The following is an 18,272-nucleotide window of genomic DNA, read 5'->3' as shown; positions in this document are numbered from 1 at the left end:
CTGGCAAATGAAGTCCTCATCTCTTCCACAAGACTGTTTCTTTTTGATAGCAGGAATGTAAAGGCTAACTGTAGGATCAGAAGCCTAAATAGAAGGATTTTTTAAGCAAAGGGATGACTCCACAGGATGAAGTCACGAAAAGAGATGTTTGTCTTTGTTGGAAATCAATCATCTCAACTCCAGGACTATTTCAGGAGCATCATGATGTTCATAAGCGTTAGAGCAGTATTAGGCCATTCAGCGCATCAAGTCTACTCTGCCATTCATTCATGGCTGATCTATCTTCCCGTCTCAACCCCATTCTCCTGCCTTCTCCCCATAATCCCTGACACCCGTACAATCTGCCTTAAAAATATCCATTGACTCAGCCTCCACAGCCTTCTGTGTCATTAGTTCTCAATCCTGGAGCTCCCAGTGAAAGCACCTTAACCTGACTGCTCTATATCAAGAAGATTACTTTCTACTACTACGTCAAGGACAATTAGACATGGGCAATAAAGATGGAAATATATGACCATCAATGTATTAGTTTTGATCACTAGCGTAATTAATATACAGAAGTATATTAAATAAAAGCGAACCCTAATGATTCACTGAGTTAATGATTTTCAATAAAGACCTGCTTAATCCTGGAACACTCCCATGTGGTGAATCTCATTAAAAACCCTTCTGTTGCCTCCGATAGTCATTAGTGCCCTTTAGTAAATATTGCTTTATTATCAGATTGTTGGAGCACGGCGAGGCTACAAACACCGATATCAGCAAAGAACCAGAAACAGTTATTAGCCTGTAATCTAATCTCTGGGATTAATTGCTTGCATTGGTTTCATTTCCTGGTGGGATTTATTGAACTGAGGCCCTTGATTAGATTACATGCTGGTTAACTGAGAAAAATAGCAGGAGAAGAATCTCATCAAGAGCTACCAACAACATTGTTAATCTTTCAGAACAATTTGGTCTGTAGTTTAAAAGACAATATCAAATTATTTTCATTATTGTGGTTTGACTTAGGTGCTGGTTTCCAACAGGACAGAGGCAGACCCAATGATTCTGGGATCCTATCCTTGCAAACATTGCAGACCCGAGGCAAAATTGGGAGCTTTGTCCCACAGCCTGAAACTGGCATACTCACCAAATTATATCTTTTATTAATTTTAGTTTTAGAGATACAGTGTGGAAACCTTAGGCCCACCGAGTCCGAGCCGATCAGGGATAGAAACATACATCCTCATAACATTGTTCTACACACTAGGGATAATTCAAAAATCTTTACTGAATCCAATTAATCTACAAACATGAATGGCTTTGGAGTGTGGGAGGAAACCCGAGCACCTGGAGAAAACCCATGCGGGCACAGGGAGAAGGTACAAACTCCATACAGACAGCACCCGTGGTCATGATCAAACTGGATCTGCAAAGCATCAACTCTACCACCGTGCCACCCCCACAAAATGTCCCAAATTCATTGTTATTCCAAGGGATTGCTATTTTATAGGCAGTGTAGACCCACCGTGACACTATACTCTTCTTGGGTACCAATATTATGATGTTCTTTTAAAGCAATTAGGAACCTCAGACTGTAGTAGTGAGAGGTTGAAGATATCTGCAAAAGCATCGGTCGGTTGGTCTGTGCGGGTTTTGGGAACCCAGCCAGGTATACAGTCAAGGCCAAACATTCCTGAGGATTCATCCTTGTGAAGGATCTCTAAGATCAACGTCAGAGACTGAGATCACAGTACTGTGCGGTGCTGTGAGAACTTATGATGGCACACTGGACTCTGTGGAGACTTCAAGCTGGCTGAGTCTTGATGCACATGAGTGAGAATCAAAAAACTGCAGAGAATGGAAATCCTCAAGTTAAAAACGGAAGATGCTGGTGACACTCCACACACAGATGCTGCCTGACATGTCGAGTATTTTCAACATTTTCTGGTTATATTTATTACAATCCATATTCGCCAGACTATATTCAGAGAACTAACAGTATGGAAACTCCACTTGACCATGTTCACACCAGGGTCACAGTTTAAGGATAAAGGGGAAATCTTTTAGGACTGAGATGAGAAAAACATTTTTTACACAGAGAGTTGTGAATCTCTGGAATTCTCTGCCACAGAAGGTAGTTGAGGCCAGTTCATTGGCTATATTTAAGAGGGAGTTAGATGTGGCCCTTGTGGCTAAAGGGATCAGGGGGTATGGAGAGAAGGCAGGTTCAGGATACTGAGTTGGATGATCAGCCATGATCATATTGAATGGCGGTGCAGGCTCGAAGGGCCGAATGGCCTACTCCTGCACCTAATTTCTTTGTTTCTATGTTTCTACCAGTTGGTGATATATCTTTAGATGACATTAATAGTAGAAAAAAACCATCCCACCATGTTGCTGGTGAAGGTACTGTCTTCGCACAGATGACAAGACCATCAAAGCCTGTGACTGTTTAAGTGATCCCTGTGTACCCAGGAGAGAAATGGTTGGGTGGATACAAAATGTTACAGTAACTCAGCAGGTGAGGCAGCATCTCATGGGCAACGTTTCGGGTCGAGACCCTTCTTCTGTCTGAAGAATGGTCTCGACCCAAAACGTCGCCCATTCCTTCTCTCCATAGCTGCTGCCTCACCCGCTGAGTTACTCCAGCATTTTGTGTCTACCTTCGATTTTACCAGCATCTGCAGTTCTTTCTTACACACGAGAAAAGGTTTGGTGTTAATCACTGATAAAGCTCATGATAGGAATGCAATGTGCTCTCATTAAATCATTTTTCCAACAAAGAAATAGTACCCACACCATTTAATTCCTTTATTTATCTAGACTAGAGATACAGCACGGAAAGGGCCCTTCGTCCCACTGAGTCCACACCGACCAGCGATCACCCCATAGATATCTATCTAGTGATAGATATAATGTAAATGTAATGTAAATTCCAGTGCCCATTGAGGCCAGGAATGCAAGCTGGCGAGTGTGCCAGTGCCTCATGACTGAGGTCAAGTGACCTTCTAGAAGTTTCTGTTAGTTATTGGAAATAAACTCTTCTTACAAGATGTCGTCGGTGTCGGATGTGTATTCATTGTGCGAACCACAACAAGATCATACAGAATGTTTAAGAAGGAACTTTTAGGTTGAATAAGTTAGGTCTTTATTCTCTGGAGCACAGAAGGTTAAGGGGGGGCAACCTGGCCGACGTTGCCTTTCACTCCAAATGATGAGAGGGATAGACAGCATTCTGTGTGGACAAGCATTTTTCCCTTTGAGAATAGGGAAGCATTCAAACAAGAGGACATGACTTCAGAATTAAGGGACAGAAGTTTAGGGGTAACATGAGGGGGAACTTCTTTACTCAGAGAGTGGTAGCGGTGTGGAATGAGCTTCCAGTGGAAGTGGTGGAGGCAGGTTCATTGTGTGAATTTCATTTTAGTAAAATAAATTCGGGATAGGCATTTATGGATTTGATGGAATAGCGAGAGGGTTATGGTATGAGTGCAGGCAGGTGGGACTAAGGGGAAATCTTCTTTGTTCGGCACAAAGGTGTAGAGCCGAGAGGGCAGCCTGATCCTCTGCGCGTGCTGAAGCCTCTTGTTATGGTGCAGTTATATGGAACTGCAGCATGCGATGGGAAAATCGAAGGTACACAAAAATGCTGGAAAAACTAAGCGGGTGCAGCAGCATCTATGGAGCGAAGGAAATAGGCAACGTTTCGGGCCAAAACGTTGCCTATTTCCTACACACCATAGATGCTGCTGCACCCGCTGAGTTTCTCCAGCATTTCTGTGTACCTAAGATCATACAGAAGACGTTACATGGTATCAGAAGTGGGATGGAGGGACTCAAGCCACCGGGACCACTCTCCATGCAAGAAGAAGTATGAGCGACTGCGGGCCGAAAAAGAAGAATAACGCCGTAGCGATCCGAGGACGGTCAACCAGTCCCAATGCTCGGTCAAAGGAAAGAGAAAAAAAAGTTCGAAATGAATAGCAGTTCACAGTTCAAGTCAAAGAGAAAGAAGAAGAGCAAGAAACACAGGTGTGGCAGCCCAAAGAGTAAGCGGGCGGCCTTGCCTCGCCTCGAAAGCAGTTCTTCTTTTTCTTCGCACCAAAGCGCACGGTCTCGTCTCGCAAACAGCGGAGGACCCAGAGCCGATCAGCCTCACGAGCCTCCACCACGTTCCACAGCTCCTCACACTCACCCAGCAGGTCTAAAAGTCCCCGTTCGGAGGGCCGGCCGATCGTGGCTTCCGCGAGGGGAAGCCCACCCACCCACGTGACTGACGATCGGGCGGGGGAGATGGAGAGGAAGCCGCCCCCTGTGATGGCCAGAGATCGCCGAGGGGATCAGGACCACCAGCGATGAAAATGCGTCACGATTTCCCGAGTCGCGGCGATCGACGGAGGAATCGCAGGTCTCCATAGACCGCCGCCGCCATGTTTGAGAAATTCAAGGAGCCCTGCGGAGCGCGCAGCATGACCACAGCAGCAGTTTAAAAACACTAAGTGACATTCAAAGAAGTAAAAGTTCAAATTCAAAGAAGTAAAAGCCAAGATGTACAGATGATTTGCCGAAGTTTCTGCAGGAGCTGTGTTATTATGCAGGAGCTGTGTTATTATGCAGGAAACATGAGTAAAAACATTGCTTTGAAAGTTAATTTGGATGAAGTACATGCCAGCAACAGAAATCGAAAGAGCAACAAAAGTTTTTTTTTGAAGCGGGAGTCGGCCTCCCAGAGGGAGCAAGACGTTACAATAGACATAGCACTATCCTCTACACAAGGCTGAAGTTACAAAAGACAGAAGCCAATCAACCTACAAACCTGTACATCTTTGGAATGTGGGAGGAAACTGGAGCACCCGGAGAAAACCCTCGCTGTCACAGGCAGAACGTGCAAACTACGTACAGACAGCACCCGCTGGCAGGATCTAATCCGGCTCTGTGCTGTAAGGCAGCAACTCTATGATTGCCCTACTGTGCTGCCCACTTGTATAATGATTCATTATTTGTGTTATTTTACTGTATAGTTTTCCTAATGTACAGGGTACTGAAATGCTTTCAACCACTGTAAACTGACGGTTCATCTTTTTGTTCATTCAGGGCAATGGCCGTGCACTCATTACAGGGCCTGGTGGCTTGTCGCTCCAGCCTTACGATAGACAGTCAGTCGCACTTCGGTTTCTGTCTGAGAACTTTATGGACCTCTACACAAATAATGGAATAGATCGAGATCGACTGCTGACCGTTCTAGCAAATGTAACACGTCTGCAGATCTGGGCCAAGTACAACGTTGCGAGAGAGTCTCAGTACAGGTGAGCAAGCACATCCAGTGATAAAATATCAAGTCTTTTCAGAGACATTACATGGTCAGCGTATTTTCTTGTATGGACCGTTGCGAATCAGTATGCTGTTCGATGCAACATCAATGTTAAGAAAACAAAGTAAAAAGTAGGGACTTTGGTAAGATAACAAATCAGTTCTGGTCAAATCAATTAATGGGACCCTATGAGTTCAAGGTAATCTATTCTTCTTCACCTTTCACTAACGGTTTAGCTGCCGCTGCTCTCTCTTCACATTGTGTTTTTGATTTTTTTGTCTTTGGATCGAATTCTGTCTTTAATTTGTGTATTGGTGACGTCTTTATTATTTATTTTACTCCGATTATATGTATTTTACTCTTGTTAAATTCTGTAAGGTGTCCTTGAAACTTTTGAAAGGCGCCCATAAATAAAATTTATTATTATTATTATTATTACTAACTGTGCAGCCTGTAACCTGCTTTTGGTTACTTTATCCTCTTGCGATAATGGATAACACACCATTTGTAGTATTAATTGCCTGCTGCACCTACACATCTACTTTCATTGATTAGTGCACAAAGACGCCCAGTTCACTAAATGTCTTCCTTCTAAGTCATTGGGAAATATGGTGATTATACGGTGAAGTACCGTGGGACATTGTGCTTGTCAGACTGAACCTAAATGTCCAGCATTTGGCAGTCTCTTCTGCCGGGTACGAAGGAGGAACAGACTGCAGGGTGCTGGAATCTGGGACAAAGAACTGAACGTTGGAATAACCCAGCAGGTTAGTCAGCATCTGTGGAGGCAAAAGGTGGTTGTCGATGTTTCAGGTATATCAGAACTCCGAGGGAAAGATGGCCAATATATTGCGGCGTGAGAGAAGGGTGGGACAGAGGCTGACATACTGACACGCAGTGCTGTATTGTACATTTTCAAAGACAAGAACAGGATATAATGTAACAAAATGAATTCTTCTGAACCACTTTTATGATTTAGTTTGAAAAACAACTATTGAAATGGACCCCATAAATACTTTAACTGCATATTTTCTCATGTAACTTGTCTGGACACATATAACTTTAAAAAAAATCAATATTATACATTTTATTTTATTTTTATAAATATTTTCTGTGGAATACTAGTCAATCTATTCCAAAATCCCCCCAAAAGTTTTTAGGATTTGTGTATTATTTATCAAATTATCATTGTACTGTGGAAGTATAAATTACAGAGTTTACTGAAACATTGACAATTTTATACTTCAAACCATCAAGTTGTATCATAAGGCTTACTCCAGTATCATGTAATGGTTGCAGTAGTTAACCATCAATCCATAGGTCAAGGGTTCGATTCCCACTGTGGGAAGTCGAGAAACTCTGTTCAATAAACAAGGTTTGACAGAATTGTACTGGGAAGAATGGTTATGGCTGCTGTATGTTTAGTATGAATGTAACTGGTTTAATAAAACTATCGCTGTTACTCAGTCAGCGGCAAAGTGCACTTGGATGTCCACCATTGTTCCACCGCGCTATGTTTGATATGGTTCATTGTGAGTGTAATGCAAACCTTTGTAATTTCAGATTGAGTTCAGTCACTTTGGATGTAGCAAACCCAAATGCCATCGACATTCTTCCTGCAGTGGACGTGGAACACTGCGAGTGCCCTCTGGGCTACTCCGGCATTTCTTGTGAGGTAACTTTAACTACATGTTTAAAATAAACGTCTCGGTGCAGGAGAATCTCTAAGGAGCAATGGCTCGAGTATTTCTGACAGCTTTTGAATGTGTACTAACGCCACAACCTTTGATCTCAGTTCTTAGTATTAGTTTTTGGTCTTTTTTTTAATGTTAATAGCACAGTAGTGCAGCGGTAGTTACTGCCTTACAGCGCCAGAGACCTGGGTTTGATCCTGACTACAGGTGCGGTCGGTGCAGAGCTTGCACGTATTCCCTGTGGATTATCTTCAGGTGCTCCAGTTTCCACACGCATTCCAAAGATATTTGTAAGGTTAATTGCTTCTGTAAATTGTCCCTAGGGTGTAGGATAGAACTAGTGTATGGGTGATTGTTGGTCGGCACCATCTTGGTGTGCTAAATAGCCTGTTTCCACGCTGTACCTCTTTTAAAAAAAGATCCAGCATATTACAAGCCCACTGAGTCCATACTGACCATAGATCCTCCATTCACCCTAGTTCCATGTCATCCCATTTCCTACAAATTAGGGGGCAATGTACAGAGGCCAATTAACTTGCATGTCTTTGGGATGTGGGAGAAAACCGGATCATCCAGAGGAAACCCACACAGTCTCACAGGGTGAACATGCAAACTCCACACAGACAGCACCCTGAGGTCAGGATCGAACCCGGTCTCTGGCGCTGTGAGGCAGCAGCTCTACCAGCTGCATACTGTGTTGTACAGAGATACCCTCTTTTCCCAAGTATGCATTGGAGGACCAGCAGCTGTTGACATTTTTTGTTTTTAATCCCACACTTTGGTTTTCGGTCTGTATACCGATTGTTCTGTTAAAACACAGTTGTTACTTTTGTAAGCAATCTTGCCTTATATAAAATTATATTGTAGCACAACAGGCTGCAATTGCCTTCAAAGCACATATTTAAACAGGTCTATCTGATCTCAACTGTGCTATAAGCAGTGAAGACCACAAAGGGTGTTCCCAAATCTATCACTCTCATTATAACCAGTTCACATAATGGAAACGCTTGTTACTGCGGAACTACCTGTAATGTTACTTGATCTCATGGGAACGTTGCCAGTCCTGAAGTTTCTGCTTGAAGATGTAGTGGTGTCTAATTAAGCACTAATGTTTGAAAGGGAATTAGGTAATTATTGGAAAGGGAATGGCAAAAGGATAAAGAGAGTGGCATTAATTGGAGAGTTGCATCAAAGAACCAGCATTGGCTTGCTCTAACTCAATGATTCATGTGGTTTCACATGCCACATGGCTAACTACGTAATATTTACATAACCCCTGCATGAAAATTCCTTCTTGTCAAGCTGCCAACTTTGAGATTTCGATTTGAGCCTTGCATTTGTTTGCTTTTGATATTAATTTACGAGTCACTAGCAAAGGTCTTCCACAGTTTGTTTCTTTATGTTTTCTAAATCACAAACATGTGTTAAGTTCCCAACCCTCATAATTTAAATCTGTCATCATGCCCATATCCTTTCTCACCAATATCATCCTGGGGCACCTTTTGGATGATTCCAATGAGCCAGGCTTTTATGAAAAGATCTAAATAAATTGGACAGAGGCCGTGGTAGGAGCCAATACCTTGTTCAACGCAAACCCTGATTCATTTGCGACACTCTGCAATTAGCTTTGCAAAATTAACTACTCTCCCCACCAACACTCGGGAGTTTTATGCAATTGCCGATCTTAAAATTTAGTCTAACATTAAATTTGCCACTGAAAGTGAAGCCCGGTATTTAATTACATCTGTACTTTTCTGGTGACATGTTAACTGATGATGAAAGCTAAACAAACCTTCTCGTGCAGAAAACAAGGTGGCTCATATTACAACTGTTTAACTGTTGAAGATTGAACCATTGTCAGATTTGACTTTTCTTTTTCTTTTTTTTCTTCCTTTGTTCATCTTTCCTCTGCATTTTCCTCTCTCTCTGATGGGTTGACAATGAATCCAGGCACTCAACGATACCAAACTGCTTAGTGCATTGTCTGTTTATTTCCACTGGTTCAGGGGATGATTCATTGATTTACCAAGCCCACAAATGTTCCGTGGCCCTTGCTCACAGGAAGAAGGTCATAAGATCACGAGTGATAGGTGCATAATTAGGCCATTTGGCCCATCAAGTCTACTCCACCATTCAATCATGACTGATCTTTCTCTCCTAACCCCATTCTCCAGCCTTCTCCCCATAACCCTTGACACCTGTACTATTCAAGAATCTATCTCTGCCATAAAAATATCCATTGACTTGGCCTCCATAGGCTTCTGTGGCAAAAAATCCACAGATTCACCACCAAGAAGAAAGGAGATCAGAAAATTAGGAGCAAGAGTAAGCCATTTGGCCCTTCGAGGATGCCCTGCTAATCAATGTGATCTTAGCTGATCTATTCTAGGCCTCATCTCGTCTTCTGTGCCAGTTCCCTATTGTCCTCAATCCCCAATCTTTAAGAAAATATATCAACCTCTTCTTTAAATATCTCCAATGAATTGGCCTCCACAACCCTTCAGCATAAGGTTGTTTAAGAAACAGTTAGACAGGTACATAGATAGGACAGGTTTGGAGGGATATGGACTAAATGCGGGCAGGTGGGACTAGTGTAGCTGGGACATGTTGGGCAGTGTGCACAAATAGGGTCGAAGGGCCAGTTCCACACTGTATCATTCTATGACTATGACTCTATTTAAAGAATTACAGAGGTTTGTCAAGTCAAGAGTGTTTTATTGTCATATGCCTGGATGGAACAATGAAATTCTTACTTGCTGCAGCACATTGACAACGCCCAGAGGATTGTCGGTTGCCCTCTCCTTACCTTGGAGGACTTGCACAGTTCCCGCTGCATCAAAAAATCCCAGAGTATTATAAAGGACATTTCCCACCCCGGACATTCCCTGTTTGAACTGTTGCCGTCAGGCAGACTGTACAGATCTACAAGGACAAGGACTTAAAAACAGTTTTTACCCCACTGCTATAAAGGCACTAAATGTAGCCGCCAAGGAACGCTGGGGCGATATATACTAAGGACTGTGGTACACTGTGAAATCGACAGAGGATGTAGGGTTGGGTGTTTATGCGTGCTATTTTCATGATATTTATTTTAGTTGTTTATCTTTTTTTAATATTTTACCTTGTCTGTATCGTTAGTTTTTAGAAATGTTTAAATGGTGCACTGACTGGCTGACATTTTTAAATTTCGTTGTACATAGTTCATGTTACAATGACAATAAAGAAACTATTCTATTCTATTCTACAACATTCTATATTCTATTCTATTCTACAACAGAATTTGTGAATATGTAAACAAAGTACATAATGGGGGAAGAGAAAAAAAAAGAAAAAGTTCAATAAATAACAAATATAGTGCAATAATAATAGTCTTTCGCAGTTCAGATCTCGGAGCTTATTCGTTGTTGTGTTTAACAGCCGTCACGGCTGTTAACACGAAGCTGATCCTGAACCTGGACGTTACAGTTTTCAGGCTCCTGTACCTTCTTCCTGATGGCAATGGTGAGATGAGTGTGTGGCCAGGATGGTGTGGGTCCTTGATGATTTTGGCTGCCTTTTTGAGGCAGCGACTACGATAGATCCCTTCGACAGTGGGGAGGTCAAAGCCGGTGATGGACTGGGCAGTGGTCACAACGTTTTGTAGTCTTTTTCTCTTCTGGACGTTCAAGTTGCCGAACCAGGCCACGATGCAGCCAGTCAGAATGCTCTCTACCGTGCACCTGTAGACGTTTAGGTGAATCCTCTTCGACGTGCCGAATCTCTGTAATCTTCTCAGGAAATGAAATGAAATGATTCAATTAATTGTCATTGTCAGTGTACAGTACAGAGACAACGAAATGCATTTTTAGCATCTCCCTTGAAAGGGAGACACAGGGCGTCGCGGTGTGCCCGCGCCTGCCGCCGTAATTACATTCCATTACACACAGGCAAAGGTGGGTGAAGTGTCTTGCCCAAGGACACAACGACAGTATGCACTCCAAGCGGGATTTGAACCGGCTACCTTCCGGTCGCCAGCCGAACTCTTAGCCCATTGTGCTATCTGTCGTCCTACTCAGGAAGTAGAGTTCTTACACATCCTAGCTTTAAATTACTACCCCTTATCTCATAACTGTGTCCCCTTATTCAGAACACTCCAACTAATGGAAACATTAATGCTGCCATGCCCTCTTTGGATCTTATATGTTTCTGTAAGCTCAGTCCTCATTCTACTGACTCCAAAGAATACAGAACCAACCCCTTTAACCATTTGCGATAGCATAATCCTCTCATCCAAGGGGTTAGGTGCATTGAGGCTGCTTCCAATGCCAGTATATCATTTCTAATGGTTTCCCCACAATCCCCTTGGATTTGCAGCCACTGATAAAATAGAAAAATAGAGCAATAGTCATACAGCACGGAAACAGGTCCTTCAGCCCAACTTGCCCATGCTGACCAAGATATCCCATCTACACTAGTTCCACCTGCCCGTGTTTAGCCCATATCCCTGCAAACATTTCCTATCCATATACCCAAGGGTAGCACAGTTGGGCAGTGGTAGAGCTGCTGCCTTACAGTGCCTTTTCCCAATCCTGACTATGAGTGCTGTCTGTACGGAGTTTGTACGTTTTCTTGTGACCGCAAGGATTTTCTCTGGTTGCTCCAATTTCCTCCCACTCCCCAAAGACTTACAGGTTTGTAGGTTAATTGGCTTTGTTATAATTGTAAATTGTCCCTAGTGTGTAAGATAATGCTAGTGTACAGGGTGATTGCTGGTCAGCATGGACTCAGTAGGCCTATTTCTGCGCTGTATCTCTTTCTAAAGTCTACCCATCCAAATATATTTTAAATGTTCCTTGCTGGTATAAACTGCTTAAGCTGTTTAAGGGCCTGACCACCAAATTTAATTACTACATATTTTTTAAACTTTAGTAATCTTTTTGTAATAAATAAAAAATTCCTATCCATGCTAGTTTGACCGGCTGGTGTTTGACCATCCCTCCTTTCCTGACCATGTACTTGTCCAAATGTTTTTTAAATGCCTTTACAGGATCTACCCCACCTACCTCCTCTGACAGCTTGTTCCATGTACCCATCACCCTCTGTGTGAACAATTCAGTGATAATAATGAAGAGAAAAAGATCTACCAAATTGTCCACACTGATATTAGACACAAAATTCTGGTGTAGCTCAACGGGCTTGGCAGCATCACCGGCAAAAAGGAATAGGTGACGTTTCGGATCGAGACCCTTCTTCAAACTCACACTGTCCACACTGACAGCAAATTCTGACTGGAGTCTTTCAAAGATCAGTCTCCCATTGCTATGCTGTAACAGTGCTGTTAAAGTTTCATTATTTAGAGAACTTTATATTGAAAAATAGGTCTGTGATATGCCAGAAACACATGCAGTCTCAGGTGGGTAAGGTTTAAAAATCTGAATCATAATTACCCTTGAGTAAATAGTTTAACAGGTTAAATTCAGGTTTATGACAAAATTCTCTATATTACTTATTTATTTTCCTTCAAAAAAAGTTGCACAAGGGAATTTCTGAATCAAACAGAATCAATAGTTAGTTTTGTAATTGCCTCATTTCTCCAATGGCCTAAGTGAAAAATAGTCTCAATGGAGTCTTGTCACATGTACAACTTACTGTAACTTATTTATATACCTCCAGAGGTGTAAATTTTGCCTGTCAATATCTTATTGGAAAAATTACAAAATGGGGGTCTTATGGACACAGATATTTTTTCCTTCATTATTATTTGGTCAAATTGTACTCTGAAGTGTTATTTTTTAAAGCAGAATATTAAAGTAACCATCTATATCTATCTATCTATCTATCTATTAATATATAAAACTCAAATCCATCCGTCCGCCTGCAGTACGGATCCCTTCCTGCCTTTTGATTCGTTGACGGCTGCTCCTTCCTATCAGCTTCCAACACACTTCGAAACAAAGTTGCAAGACAGGAACACTGAACTTTTCATTGCTGCAGCAGGCAGGGAGGTGCCATTGAGGGAGGCAGGGGAGTGCTGCAAACTTACATTTGGCAACGGCTTCAGTTCCATTGGAGGAGACAGGTGCATGGTGGAATATTGGGTTGGGGGAATCACACCATTGGGGGAGCAGACCCAACGGGTCTGCACTTGGTCTAGTATCTATCTATCTATATATATATATAAAACTCAAATCCATCCGACGTCCGCCTGCAGTACGGATCCCTTCCTGCCTTTTGATTCGTTGACGGCTGCTCCTTCCTATCAGCTTCCAACACACTTCGAAACAAAGTTGCAAGACAGGAACACTGAACTTTTCACTGCTGCAGCAGGCAGGGGAGGTGCCATTGGATTTTTTTTTAAAGAGGCAGGGCAGTGCTGGAATCTTACTTTTGGGAACGGCTTCAGTTCCATTGGAGGAGACGGGTGCATGGTGGAATATTGGGTTGGGGGATCACACCATTGGGGGAGCAGACCCAACGGGTCTGCACTTGGTCTAGTATATCTATAAAACTCTGGGGCCATCCGACCGACTGCCGTCCGGCGCCCTTCCTGCCTTTCGATTCGTGCCCGATACTCGCAGATGTCCAATCGGAATGGCCGATGCTCGCAGATGTCCAATCGGAATGGATTCATTTGCATGTACGGCTGCCGGCTGCATTTCTTCCTTTGATTCATTGCCACGCCCAATCCAGACGCTCAATCTCCGAGATATTTTCCATTTCGGTAGAGATTTCGCTTTTCTTTCTAAGTATCCGCTCCTCATTTCATTTCGTTGTGTTGAAGTACACGTTTTTAATCAAATCCTTCTCCCCCCCCCCCCCACCCACCCCCAAGTATTTCAAAAATAAACAGGCTTCTCCATTTACATGCCAGCTTCCAACACACTTCGAAACAAAGTTGCAAGACAGGAACACTCTGAACTTTTCACTGCTGCAGCAGGCAGGGAAGGTGCCATTGGATTTTTTTTTTAATCCACTGCTGAGGGAGGCAGGGCAGTGCTGGAATCTTACTTTTGGGAACGGCTTCAGTTCCATTGGAGGAGACGGGTGCATGGTGGAATATTGGTTTGGGGGATCACACCATTGGGGGAGCAGACCCAATGGTCTGCACTTGGTCTAGTATGACTATTAAAACTGAGTCTTGAGTTGTGTCTCTTCATACCATGAAAATAGCAAATTAACTCATTTCATGGCTGATTATTTTTTAAATCTCAATATTCCAGGTCTTTGTTGAATCACAATTCAGGACATGATTTTGTGACGTGTCCTAGCTTTATGAAAGACATACAGGTTTGTAGGTTAATTGGCCTGAGTTTGTATACTTGGTATAAGTGTAACAGGTTACAGGTTTCCTTTATTGTCATTCAGACCGAAGTCTGAACGAAATTTCGTGCCTGCAGTCATACATACATACAATACAATAAAAAACCCAACAATAAACACATATTAACATCCACCACAGTGAGTCCACCTAGCACCTCCTCACTGTGATGGAGGCAAAAAGTCTTAGGTCTGCAGTCTCTTCCCTCCTCTTCTCCCTTGTCCCTAGTGTGTGTAAGGTAGTTTTAATGTGCGGGGATCACTCTGTTGGGTTGGACTCGGTGGGCCAATGGACCTGCTTCCGCCAAGTATCTCTAAACTAAACTAAACTAAGTGATAAAGTCCTATTGCACAGAAATGGGCCCATCTATGCTGGCCTTCTTGTCCATCCACACTAACCCCCTTTATCTGCATTAGGATCATATCCTTCTATGCCATGCTATTTTAACTGTCTAAATGTGTCTTAAATCTAGCTATTTAAGGAAAGACAGGATAGGATAGGTCTCTTTTTGCTAGAGGAAGATCCTGGCAAGCCGTGGCCATACCCACCCGAAAGATCCAGCTCACCTGCCACGGACTGGGAACTCGCCCAGAAGACCCAGTAGGTCGCTCAGCACGACGCAGGAAGACCCGGCGGGATGCAGCCTGTAGAGAGGAAGCCACGGAGCCCGGCCCTTGCTCGTCCCCCAAACACCAGGGTATGCAAGAGGAGGGAGCCAGGACTGCTGGTCCCTGGCCCTCAAGGTCAGCTGCAGAGGCGTCCCTGGAGCTCAAAGATGGCCGGGCAAGAAGGGGCATGTTGGTATGCTGAACGACCCAGGGACTCGATTGGATCAGGTGCCGCTCCACAAGACCCTGAGTACAAACCAGACTTTGGAAGTGGCAACAAATCTGGCAAATCGTAAAGAATTTCAGGGTGTTTTTCACATGTGACAATATAGCACGATTGAATTATGACAGGCATAGATTGGTAGATAGCCAGAGACTATTTCCCATGGTAAGGGTGTCTAAGCGTAGAGGCCATAGTAGATGGGAAGGATTGTGTTTCAAAGGGCACTGAGGGGTATATTTTTTACACAAAGAGTTGTTGGTAACAGGAGCGAGCTGCCAATGTAGGTGAGTGGTGGAATGTGGGGTGAGTTGATCACAACATGGAAAAAATGTAATTGCTTTAGTGTAGGATCAGTGTAAATGGATGGGTGATGGTCAGCATGGGTTTGATGGGCCAAAGAGCCTGTTTCCATGCTGTGTATAGAATCATATCTTCTATATGACTCCAAATGAACATGAGTGCTTGCACGTCATAATCTTGCCGTTTTTTTAATTAGTTAGGTGAGGTCTCATACACTGGCAATGCAGCAGGAATTAGCAATGCAGTAAGGGTGGCACAGAAGTGCAGCAGAAGAGTTGCTGCCTTACAGCACCTGAGACCTGGGTTTGATCCAGGCTACGGGTGCTGTTCATACAGATTTTGTACATTCTCCCTGTGACCACGTGGGTTTTCTCTGGGTGCTCCGGCCACACTCCAAAGTCGTACAGATTTGTCGGCCAATTGGCTTCTGGAATTGGTAAAGTGTCCCTTGTGTGCAGCAGCATATTGCTGGTGTGCATGGGGGAATCGCTGATCAGCCTGGACTCAGTAGGCTGAAGGACCTGTTTCCGCACTGTATGTCTAAAGTAAGGTTGAAAGAAAGATTGTTCCTGCTGTGTGCTTATGGCAATGAGATTCTCACAGTCAGTGTGAACTGCAAGTATTGCCCAATTACATTTCTTAGCCATTAAATGAGAAATTGGAAATTCTGACACATGTCGGAAGCACTCTGCTGTGGGGTTTTAAAAACTCAATTGTTTTTTTCAACAGTCTTGCATCCTGGGCTTTTATCGTGTTGATGGAATACTATTTGGTGGCATCTGTCAACAGTGTGAATGCAATGGCCATGCTACAGAATGTGACACTAATGGCACTTGCTTGGTGAGTTCTTTGCAATGTCTGTTATCTCAAGTATAATCGGCGAAATGCCAGGTGAAATCTTAAAAGCAGAACTTTTGTGTGGGGATATATGTACTTTTAAATGTATTTGCAACAATATATAATAATTATACCAACAATGGGAGTTCATCCCCAGTTTTGTGTAGCATTGTGTGTGTTTGGGGCAGATGATTCAATTTATAAACGACTGAGTTATAGATTTAGAATTAGACCGTAAACTATAACACATTACAACAGAATTAGGCCTTTCAGCCCACCAAGTCTACTCTGCCATTCAATCATGGCTGATCAATCTTTCCCTCTCGACCCCATTCTCCTGACGACTACCTGTAAGCTTTGATGCCCTTCCTAATCAAGAAGAGCTTCCCCTAAGGAAGAAATCCTTACCAAATCTGACTCTGCATCTTGGCTACTTTTTTTCTTGAGCCTTTTCTGCAAATTACAGCCACCCAGAACTTCCATCCCTATGTCAGTGCTAATGGTGGTAGTTAACTTATGAAGTTCATGTCATAGGAGCAGCATTAGGCCATTTGGCCCATTGAAGCCACTCCACCATTCAATCATGACTGATCTATCGCTCCCTCTCAATCCCATAACCTTTGACACCCTTACCAATCAAGTATCTGTTAATCTCTGCCTAAAAATACAGAATGACTTGGCCTCCCCAGCCGTGTGTGGCAATGAATCCTGCAGATTCACCACCCTCTGACAACAGAAATTCCTCCACATCTCCTTTCCAAACGTATGTCCTTTTTTCTGAGTCTATGCCCTCTGGTTCCAAATTCCCCCACTGGTGGAAACATCCTCTCCATATCCACTCTCACCAGGCATTTCACTATTCGGTAAGTTTCATTGAGGTCCCCCCTCATCTTTCTAAACTCCAGCGAGTACTGGCCCAGTGCCGTCAAACGCTCATCATATGTTAATTAATTCGTTCCTGGGGTCATTCTCGTTAACGTCTTCTGGACCCTCTCCAAGGCCAGCACATCCTCAGATTTGGGTTCACAATATCCTGTTCACAATATCCTGCAGAAATTAAGCTGGACTTAAACCAGCAGCAGCAACCCTGAGGAGGCCCAGTGAAGCAGTTTGTATCCTGCATCCTTCCCTGCTCTCAGAATGGGCAGTGTGCACACTTGAGTGACCAGGTGCAAGCACAGCAACACCATTCAATGGTAGGCAGCAGCAAGGGGGAAAATAAATTGAAGGTACTTTATTTTGATTACATTTGTTTAAATACTTTTAATTGTGTTCAAAGTGTGTGCGTGGTGTGGGTGTCTGTGCGTGTTAGTCATAAATGTAAAGAAAAATCAATCCAGTCCAGTTTGTCAAATCCAGTCGGCCAAACCAAGATGGCGCCCAAGGCAGGCAACTCTTTGTGTGCTAATCACAGAAGTAGATCTGCAATCATGCATTATAATCGCTTCACTCTTTTAAATCCCTACTGCAGCATTTCTTCCCTTGATCCCGTATCTGTGCACTGTGGATGGCTCGATTATAGGCGTGTGTTGTCTTTCCGCTGACTGGTTAGCACACAACAAAAGCTTTTAATTGTGCCTCTGTTCACGTGACAATAAACTGAACTCAAACTCAAATTTTTTCTATAATAATTTTAATTGCAACACTCGTGTTATTAAATGCATTCGGTTGAAGTTTGGAAGCATTCAGTGATGATGGCTGCTGGCGGGTCAGGTCATCACTGGAGGAATGCTGTTCTGCAAGTGCAGCAAAGTCAGGCCGATGGGACATCAACCCCATTACTTGAAACTTGATGAAAAGTTATTCTGTTTAAATCCTTAACAAGGAGAGGGAGGATGTGTAATCACTAGCAGAGGGGTTTCTTTGCTCACTGGGGGTGGGACAGTGGCTCAGCAGTAGGGTTGCTGCCTTACAGCGCCAGGGACCCAGGTTTGATCCTAACTACAGATGCTTGTCTGTACCGAGTTTGTACGTCTCCCCATGGGTTTTCTCCGGGAGCTCCAGTTTCCTCCCACAC

The 18,272-nt window shown here is 43.3% G+C and overlaps 1 protein-coding gene across 1 annotated transcript in view; it reads left to right on the top strand.

Annotated features, from left to right (window-relative positions):
• Positions 1 to 18,272, top strand: part of lama1 (laminin, alpha 1) — a 273,548-nt gene that overhangs the window by 100,290 nt on the left and 154,986 nt on the right. The window contains exons 14-16 of the mRNA XM_055633912.1: positions 5,080 to 5,291; positions 6,860 to 6,971; positions 16,148 to 16,258. Coding sequence (XP_055489887.1) covers positions 5,080 to 5,291; positions 6,860 to 6,971; positions 16,148 to 16,258 — 435 coding nt within the window. The remainder of the gene's footprint in view (positions 1 to 5,079; positions 5,292 to 6,859; positions 6,972 to 16,147; positions 16,259 to 18,272) is intronic.

The sequence above is a fragment of the Leucoraja erinacea genome, chromosome 4 (genome assembly GCF_028641065.1).
Source record: "Leucoraja erinacea ecotype New England chromosome 4, Leri_hhj_1, whole genome shotgun sequence".
NCBI classification, from domain to species: Eukaryota; Metazoa; Chordata; class Chondrichthyes; order Rajiformes; family Rajidae; genus Leucoraja; species Leucoraja erinaceus.
The sequence above is the reverse complement of the archived record's forward strand: the minus strand, read 5'-3'. Positions and strand labels throughout refer to the sequence as shown.